Genomic DNA, 9,612 nt, shown 5'->3' with positions numbered 1-9,612 from the left:
AATCCCAATCTCCTAATCTCTCATTCCCCGCTCCCCTCGTTTCCCCTTTGGTAACCATAAGTTTGATTCTGAGATCTGTGAGTCTGTTTCTGTTTTGTAAATAAATTCATTTGTATCATTCTTTATTAGATTGCACATATAAGTGATATCATATGATATTTGTCTTTCTCTGTCTCACTTCAATTAGTATGATAATCTCTAGGTCCATCCATGTTGCTGCAAGTGGCATTATTTCGATCTTTTTTATGGCTGAGTGATATTCCATCGTCTATAGATACCACATCTTCTTTATCCATGACTCTGTCGATGGACATTTAGGTTGCTTCCATGTCTTGGCTATTGTAAATAGTGCTGCTATGAACACTGGGATGCTTTGCTACTCTGGAAAATTCTGATCAGCACGTGGTTTCAGCTTTTCCACTGGCAGAGGGAGACATGGATTCAGAGCACACAGTGGCCCCACCTACCTTCTCAGGAGTCTCACAATGAGGCCCCTCCTCGTGGAGGGGGCCCTTTCTTCCGTGTCCCCAATGCCCCAGCGCCTCAGGGCAGGGCTCGTCTGCACCAGGTCCTTCCCCAGAGGCTGTTGCCTCTGCAAGAAGCAGCCACATGCTTTTCCTTTCCTTATCCTTATCTCAACAGTCCTTTAGAAACAACAACAAACAAACGAACAAAACGCTGGGGTGGGGGTGGGGCAGGAATCGGTACCCAAGGGTCAGCCCCTTCAGCCCGCAAATACAGACCCCACCCCTTCCCCGGGGCAAAGAAAGGCCAGGAGGAGGGAACTTGCAAACCAATCATAATTTTATAAGCTTTGATAGGAACATAGATCGCTGAAAAAAGGTTCTGATTTAAGAGACGGTCGATATTCAAGACCTGAATCTCCAGCCTGAAGGTGGAGGCAGAGTATGAAACAGATTCATTCGTTTCCTTCCTGGGAGCTCAGTCCACAACCAGAGCTGCGGCCATCTACCTCCTGTGGCTCAAAAGTGCCTTCAGAACTAAAAATGGAATGTAGTGAGTTCCTAACTGATAAAACCAAAACAAACAAAAACAGACAGAAATAACTCAACTCTGGAAATATAACTGCTTAACCATTTCTTTGTGTTTTTATTAAACTTTTTTTTTTTTTTAAATTTCTGCCTGGTTATGACAATTAAATAGGAAACCACAATTACAATTCACAAACTGTGGCATGAAAGAGAACACACACCTCATCAGGAATGACACCAAACCGTTCCCATTTTATTCATTCAAGAGAGTCCAGTGCACAAGTGTGAAATACAAGCACTGTCGTTTTTTCTTGCAAGAGGGAAAAACATTTGTTCTGGCAGCGCTTTTACAATTCCAGGAAGTGGTTTTGATACCACAAGATGCAGGAATAGAAACCATAACAAACTCGGAGGGCTTTTGTTTGCGAGGCAGGGACGTCTTGGTTGGAAAAGATTCCCCTTGTGCTTATGAATTGCCTGTCAGCCTCCCCGGCTGAGTCTTCCCAGGTGTTGAAAGAGAAAATGGAATTTCCTGCATAAATGAAGAAAATTCCTATAGAGCAGAATGTTTTCTGTATCTCTGACCCTCCCCCAACCGTGAAGCAAGTTCTCTAGCTTTTCTGGAGCTGCTTTTGGTCACATGACCCTCTATCATGATGACCTTTTTGCTAAAATATATGTGACGCCAAACTTTCTTCTTATACTGCTTCTCTAGGGTTCAGATGACAGCACAAAACATCACTTGTCCAAAAATAGCAGATATTAAGAATGTGGGCATCTATGTTCATGACAAGAGCACATACTTTGCAGGGTATGTCACCCAAAGGAGCTTTTTTATTTTCATTTAATATGGTCCCCTGGGGAGTTAGCCTGAAGTCATTTACAAGTCTTTTCCTGGTCAAAGTTGGTTAATTTGACAGTTCAGGAACTGTTTGTGCCGATTGAAAAAACATTTACGCCCAACAATTCAATGGTCCATAAAGCAATTAAATGTTACCATTCAGTTTACACTTACACACACACACACACACACACACACACAGGAGAGCTGTGACAAAAGGATTAAGAAGGTGAATCCCGTGACTGTTCTAAAAGAAAATGCAAATTTGAGGTGTCATATTCAAGTATTAAAATGCAGAACTAGTCTGATCCCATTTGATTTTATGATTATAAGAAGTCATACTTGTTTCACTGAGGTTCTGGAGTTAATAAAGTTACCTCCTGGGGCACAAAATAATCTACAAAAATTATTCACGATTTTTCACAATGCAGCCACTTGCTTGTTACTTCTTTCAAAAATATGTGGGGACGTCGTATACTGTGGCATTCCAAGAGTCACTACTTTATAGAAGAAGTAAAAGAATAATACCAGCTGACTCATTTTTCTTGCCTTACAGGGGTGAGAAACAGTTTTACACATTTTCAGTCAACACGCAGAGGAGGCAGATGTAAACAGTCAGGCACACTCTTCAAAGAATGTTGTTACTATTGCAGCAGATGCTGTTTGGCCCCGGTGAGGAGGAGAAGAGAGAGCAGTTTGGTTGGTTGGCTTTTTAAGTTTTACCTCGCAGAGATTTTAAAACCAGGGTTTTACTAGTTCTTGGCAGTAGACCATCCAATCAGAGGCTCTGTATTTATAAAATAACCAATGTGGGCTTATGCTCTCCAGTTAGGCAACTCGCTATCTTCCGGTCTTACACCAGATGTGGAGGCTTTCAGAGTGCTCTACTAAATTTCACAGACTCTTTTCTGGGGGCAGAAAAGAAAGGACTTATTAGCAGAGCTCTTTACATGCTTCAGAACTGACTCCTGGTTATCTGAAGCTATTGCAAAACTCTGCTTTTCCTTGGATTTGTGGATCCCTTAATCCCTGTCCCCTGAAGAATCTTAATCGCCAGGCCTCCGTCAGACTATCACCCAGTAACAACTCACAGTCATCACAAAGCCCGGAGCAAGGAAGACTCTGCCCAACACTAGTGATATGTGGGGGCAAAGAAAAGGAAAAATCCTCCTACCCTGCCCAACAGGTTACAGGCAGGGACCTTTATTTAAAAGGACGGACACCGCCTGACCTGAAATGCATGTTTAAAGTTCTTGCTGATTATCGTCAGACTCTATGAACCAACCCTTAATCCATGGGCAGAGAGATAGGTATCTTTTTTTTAATCTGCAAAGAATTAAAGAATAAACAAAAGGTCCTACACTAAAATAAGAAATCAGCCCCATCTTGGCACAGTTCTCATCAGAATATTGCACCCAGTGTGAACTAACTCTAGAAGCTTCAAACTGTATAAATTTAAATGTATTTGCATATTATAAAAATAAAGATAAACATATACATATTTTACACTAGTTACGGAACAGCAATGAATGGTCAGTCGATCTCTCTTTCACATTTAACAGAACTGAAATCTGAGTGCTCTAAATACTGCCACCTGTACTGGAATTATGGCTTATATGTGCACGGAAAATAAAATCCCTGAGAAGCCATTCGACTTTTTTTTTTTTTTTCTTCAAGTAGCGCTCTCCTTGGAGGATCACAGTTCTGAGGTTCAGGTTGTAAAACATTTGCTCCACAGTCTCTCTCATCCTCCCCCCCCCCCCGCCCCGCCCCGCCTCTCCCCACCTTGTCTAGAGGCTAGGTGTGCTTCCTCCCTGAAAGCACCCTGAACACACATGCACTCAAATTCACAGAACACGCCAGGGAGTGTGGAGGGTTTGCCGGGTACAAAAGATGGTCCAGGTGCATTCTGATGCTCTTTTCTCCATGGAAATCCCACAGCCATAAAAGTCACTGGTTTCTGTGCTTTTCACCAACGTTCTTCCTATGTGAGTAGATGAGAAGAAAGCACAGAAATGAACAAAGGAAATAGGAAATGATATTCTCAATGATAAGAACAGCAAGTCATACTGGTTTTTTTTTTGCACCACTGATTTTCATGTCTACTTCTAGAGCTCCGTATAAAATTGTAAATGCAGGCAACCAATGTTCCTACAAAGGAAAGAGGCTTTTTACTAGAAACCTAGTCAAACATTTCTGTCTATGGCATTAAGATCAGACATAAAGAGAAAACTAGACGAATTAGCTATAACTACCTATTCCATTGTAATTTCACAGCTTAACTGGATTTCTGATTAAGAATCCTGAACTCTAAACACAGCACTGCTTCCTTTCAGGAAACACACATAGACACACTAAATAACCCTCTACCAGTAGGAATATATATCAGTACTAAGAAGTGAGAATGAGTGTCTATCTGGACTAAAAAGCATGATTTTACTTATAGACTGCCAAACTAAAAGCTGGAGTTGGATGAAAATAAAATGAAGAAACTGCTGTATCATCAACTAATTAAACCAAGTGGCATTCAATTCAGATAAAAGGGTTAGACGAAAACATGTCAAATGCTCCCATCCCTTATTTTAGCTTTCCTATAGTGACACATGACATGATAGTTTTTAAAGTGTTTTGACAACACTTAATAAAACATACAAAGACATAAAGGGGTTATTACCCGCTTCTCCCACCCTCCACCCCACATCTGTCTTAATGCTGTCTGATTTTTTGGAAACTGATAATTCAGTACCTACCTAAGACATGTCTCTAGCCCACGTAAGAAATGGCTGAGCATAATATTAATAACATCACCAAAAATGCGCACCTTCCATTTACTAAGGACTTACTATACACTAGGAATCACATCGTTCGCCATGTTGCATTATTTGATTAATCCTAACTCATAACACTCTATCAGGTAAGCTCTGCATTCACCAAGAAAGAAGCTGAGGTTCCAATAGGTTAAATAACTTCCCCCAGAGCACACACCAGTGGGCAGCAGGGCCAGGCCTTTAAAGAGGGTTATTTGACTCCGAAGTATGCTTGACAGCTAAAAGCAAGGCTGGAATATTTGGGGCCCTAGGGGTAGTTTCACATTTCTATGGCACTGAGGCATATGGACTTTTGGAAGGCCTATTAATAGAGTAAACTTCCCAGTAGAGAAGGTTTTGAAAACTGCCTCAGACTCAAGTCATCATAAATCTAAGTGCAAAGAGGATGGCAGTGTGAACACTCAACCCAACTAAGCAGTTAACTCTGGTGAAGTGAGTTCCAGCTTCATGGGGGGGGGGGAGGTGCTGCGTTACGCTTTTCTCACTGAATCTAACCTTGAGAAATGCAGGCAGCTGTGTCTGGCTGTCTGCTCCCCTGAGCCGCTAGTAAGACTGAGAAACACAAGGATACTTAATCAAGGGCACCTAGAGGGAATATTCCAGTGTTCAAGGGAGAAAAAGGAAAACTGGTTTGAGCGTTTTTCCACGTGGATATCATTTTTCTTGTGTGGGCGCTCAGGGGAAGAGAAGAGCCATGGAATCACCAACCCTCCCCACCTCTCCCTGCTCTTCCATCTCGAACTCGCCCTCATCTGTCAAGATCCACCTCAAATGCTACTTCCTGGAGCTTCTCCTGATTGTCCGGCAGAGTTCTTTCTTCTCTGTGTCCACAGGACTTTGTCGATACACCTGTCGCTGCAGGTGTCACATTTTAATTGGAATTAGACATTCGCAAGTTTCTCTGGTTGTGTCTTTGGTTCCCATTCTCCCCAAGGAGGCTATTAGATTCTTGCGGATCTATATTATTTCTCTACCCTCAACAGTTGGCATAATGCCTCGTAGAGGGCAAATACTCAACAAAGATCTGCTGAATGAATAAGGAATAAGATGTGATGAAAAAGGCACAGGCAAAAACAGCCAAGCTACTCTGAGATCATTTCGGTAAGGGGGTGGATGAGAAGTATTAAGGAGATGTGAAGGAAAGACGGTCTGAGTACAGTTAGAAGGACTGGGGGTGGCTTCTCAGAGGAGGTGACACATGTCCTGAGTCTTAGGGAATATGGGCCTTCATCAGGTAGGAGAGAAGGGGTGGCAGCTAGCTGTGGACCGAGAGCCGGCCAGAGGTCAGGTGTGGCTGCCCCTCCACAGTAAGGGAGTGTCACAAGTCAGAAGGGTGGCTGGGGTCTGCTGGGGAAGCCTTGTGTGTCATGTCCGGGATTTTGAACTTGCACCATAATCACCAGGAAGCCAGTCAAGGCTTTTCAATAGAAAATTGATGGGGTCTGATGTTGAAAAATCAATTGGTTTCAAGGACAAAAAGACTAGCGAGGAGGAGGCCAGGTGAGACTCAATGACAGGGATCTTGGCAGAGACAGGAGGACCGACAGGAAAGCACGGGCCGAAGAGAAAAGTTCCATGGCCAGATTCGCTCATTCAAGACACACGATGAGGTGGGGTAGCAGGTCGCAGTGGAAGGCTGACTGCGCGTGGGAAGAGGGAGCGGCAAGGGTTGAGTGGACAGACGCGCAGAGACGAGAGGAGGCACGGGCAGTGAAGAGCTCCGGGGCAGGGGAACGAGATGTGCGCTGTGGAGCCACGGCATGTCCAAGGGAGCAGCCGGGCGGGACGATGGAAACAGGCCCGCAGCTGAAGGGAGGGGTCAGCTGGGGGGCTCGCCCCAGAATCCCCTCAGGTTTCGGAGCCTGCTCTTCCTGGGACGCAGCAAACGCATTCAGCTTCTTTAGAAGCTCAGGCTGACAGTGAAGCCACACCCTGTTGTATTGACGTTAAGCGGGTCTTTTCTGTCCTCTGATGCTTTGACCTCTGCGGCCTTGCCCACCGTGGAGAGACTGCCCCTCCCAGGGTCAGCCAGTTAGTGCCCACACGTAGTGAACAACTCAGACGCGAGCGTGCTTCTCATGCAAACCAGCGAGTCCGGAGTCCACACGCCTGACCACCCCGTTGACCAGGCTCTCACACTCCAGGCCACTCTCCACCTGCCCTGATCACACCAGGGCCAGGCTCCAGACAACTCGGGACTGTCTTTGTGCCCCAGAGCCCGCAGAAACTACCCAAACTGGCCCATCCTACATGTGTTCCCCTGCCTTGCCCGTACCTTCCCGCAGAGACCACAGCACAGGCCCCTCCCCTCCGCCTCCTGGCCCACAGGTGCTTCCCCACGCAGCCCCGCCCCCGCCCCAGGGCACGGCGTGCCCCTCCCCGAAGGAACTGTAATAAACTGTCTTTTCTCCGGCAGTCGTTTCCTGATCTCTTGGCCTCATGTATCTCCAATCTTCCATTCCCACGGTATAAGGAGTTTGTCCAGGCACATGGGCACTGGCATCTACAATATGAAAGGAACGATCCCACTCATCTCTTTATCCCGGGAAGATGGGTTTAGGACACTGATGGGTTTAGGAACCCAGGCAACATTGGTTGCCTGCTAAGCAGCTGCAGGTGGCCTCATAAACAGATCTGCATGTACTTCACCTTGACCCCTTCGTGGTGGTGGAGGGGAAGGTGAGCCAGCATGCTCTCCTGCCTACTCAGCACACACATCTACCTGCCTTGCGCCGGTACCTCAATTAATAAGCAAAACAGTCCTAGGTAAGTCAGTGAGTGGATTTTACTCTAGCATCTATATTTGGATTTTGAAATTTTGTTTTCTGTTATTACCTTTATATGTTATGCATGGTGTACATACTAATATTTCTGATAGAAATAACAGCAGCTGGATTTATTGAGCGCTACTTCATCTGTGTAAGGAATGATGCTAAATGCTTCCCCTGAAACTGTCTAAATGCACAGAACGGGCTCAGGAGATAGTGCTGCTGTGATCTGCACCTGTCACAGCGCTAACACACAGCCGGATTCAAACTCAGGGCATAACTGCAGAGCCTGTCAAACTGCCTTGAGAAAGTAAATACCAACGCTGCTTTTAAAAAGCTGTTTGCTGGGACTTCCCTGGTGGCGCAGTGGTTAAGAATCCGCCTGCCAATGCAGGGGACACGGGTTCGAGCCCTGGTCCGGGAAGATCCCACGTGCTGCGGAGCAACTAAGCCCTTGCACCACAACTACTGAGCCTGTGTTCTAGAGCCCATGAGCCACAACTACTGAGCCCGTTTGCTGCAACTACTGAAGCCCGTGCACCTAGAGCCTGTGCTCTGCAACAAGAGAAGCCACCGCAATGAGAAGCCAGTGCACCGCTCGCCACAACCAGAGAAAAGCCCTCACACAGCAACAAAGACCCAACGCAGCCAATAAATAAATAAATAGTCAATTAGCTACAAAGTGGGAAACTCAGGATTTTAAAAAAATGGTTTGCTGTGTTAATCAGCTTGAGCTTTTCCTGATGTTATATTCTTGCGTTACATTAGAATGAGTTTTTTAAAATGACTTTTTTCCAAAAAGGATCTAAGGTGACTGATATATGCATTATAGTAAATTAGGCAAAAGAATTGAGCAGTTTTCTTATTTTTAATTCTCCAATATGTCTTGATTCTGGATAAGTAAAAGATTTGTAATCTTAAAATGTCCTGCTGTATGGAATCTCTTCGTCCCAAGCCCATCCTCCCCCTTTTTTTCCCTAAACTCCCCAAGTCCTTAGGAGGCCCTTACCTATTTAAGAAACCCTCTCTGCTTCCCAGAGACTTACCCTTAAAAATTGGTGCTCCTAAAGTCACAGATTGGGTACAGTAAAAATGATGGCATAAGGGAAAGAAGACTATCTTTTCCACTTAATTGTCCAAGAAAGTGTGGAGATACCTAAGCAGAGAGGGAACAAATTCCAGTATCAATGTGGCTGATGGGAGACTGAATAATCAAAGAAACACTATTCCTCCCAGTCGTGAAAGCAACAAGGCAAGGAGCCCTCTTACTCCTTACAAAGAACAAAACAAATCAATGCAAATCATTGTGATACACCCCACAGGCAACCTCCGCATTTAAGCCTCCTTTCCTTCTGAAATTCCATCCCATCCCCATCCTTCATGTTTTACACTTCTGAGATCAGTGAAAAATTCTCCATTGGGATTAAGCCAAATTCATCCATTCCTTAAAAAAAAGGTTTTTTAATCGAGTCCTTACGAATCTGAGTGCAGTTAAACATACTTTGCCTATTTATTTGGTGAGGTAAAGGCCACAGAATCTTTGTACTTTTTACAAAAGGCTTAGTTGGTCTTAAATATCCTTATGTCATAACAATGTAACTGCCAAAATTCCTATGCAAAGTAATCACTATGGGTTTGAGAATACTTGCAAACAGTAAGTAGCTGGAATCTTACTTGAATTGGAACGCTATAGTATATACGCAGTAATCCAAGTTTGAAATGCAGTGTGAGCCTTGTCCTTTATTATCGGTAATACTTTCTGGAAAGGAGAAAGCTTTGCCCAGCAATTTTCAAACCAGCCCATTTTTTCTAATTCTGTAACACATGACCTGCCAAAATCAGAATTTGCTTCCTTCTTCAGTTCCACCACTCCACAGACAGATAGGGTAGCACCACAAAAGAAATGGCAACGGCCAGAAGATAAAAATGATACTTTTCTGTTTCCTGCATGTTCAAGGACCAGTCCGTTAAGAAGCCACATGGGAGTGTAAGTTGCATTCCAGTGTGTCTTTTAAAAAAATGTTTATATTGGACTGTAGGTGATTTACAGTGGTGGGTTAGTTTCAGGTGTACAGCAAAGTGAAACTGTTATACATATGCATATACTCACCCTGTTTTAGATTCTTTCCCCATACAGACCAATAGACAGTATTGAATAGAGTTCCCTGTGCTATACAGTAGGT

General features: G+C 44.3%; 1 protein-coding gene across 3 annotated transcripts in view; it reads right to left on the bottom strand.

Moving 5' to 3' along the window:
- Positions 1-1,085: 1,085 nt before the first annotated feature.
- MFHAS1 (multifunctional ROCO family signaling regulator 1) overlaps positions 1,086-9,612 on the bottom strand; it is a 117,151-nt gene continuing 108,624 nt past the window's right edge. For 2 of the 3 annotated variants that reach the window (XM_067721758.1, XM_067721760.1), the window contains 2 exons: positions 3,619-3,817; positions 1,086-1,524 (listed from right to left, as the gene is read on the bottom strand). In XM_067721758.1, coding sequence (XP_067577859.1) covers positions 3,784-3,817 — 34 coding nt within the window. In that variant the 3' untranslated portion in view covers positions 1,086-1,524; positions 3,619-3,783. Of the gene's footprint in view, positions 1,525-3,618; positions 3,818-8,475; positions 8,586-9,612 lie in introns of all 3 variants that reach the window. The other variant, XM_067721759.1, reaches the window with a different exon arrangement.

The sequence above is a fragment of the Pseudorca crassidens genome, chromosome 21 (genome assembly GCF_039906515.1).
Source record: "Pseudorca crassidens isolate mPseCra1 chromosome 21, mPseCra1.hap1, whole genome shotgun sequence".
Taxonomy (NCBI): Eukaryota; Metazoa; Chordata; class Mammalia; order Artiodactyla; family Delphinidae; genus Pseudorca; species Pseudorca crassidens.
The sequence above is the reverse complement of the archived record's forward strand: the minus strand, read 5'-3'. Positions and strand labels throughout refer to the sequence as shown.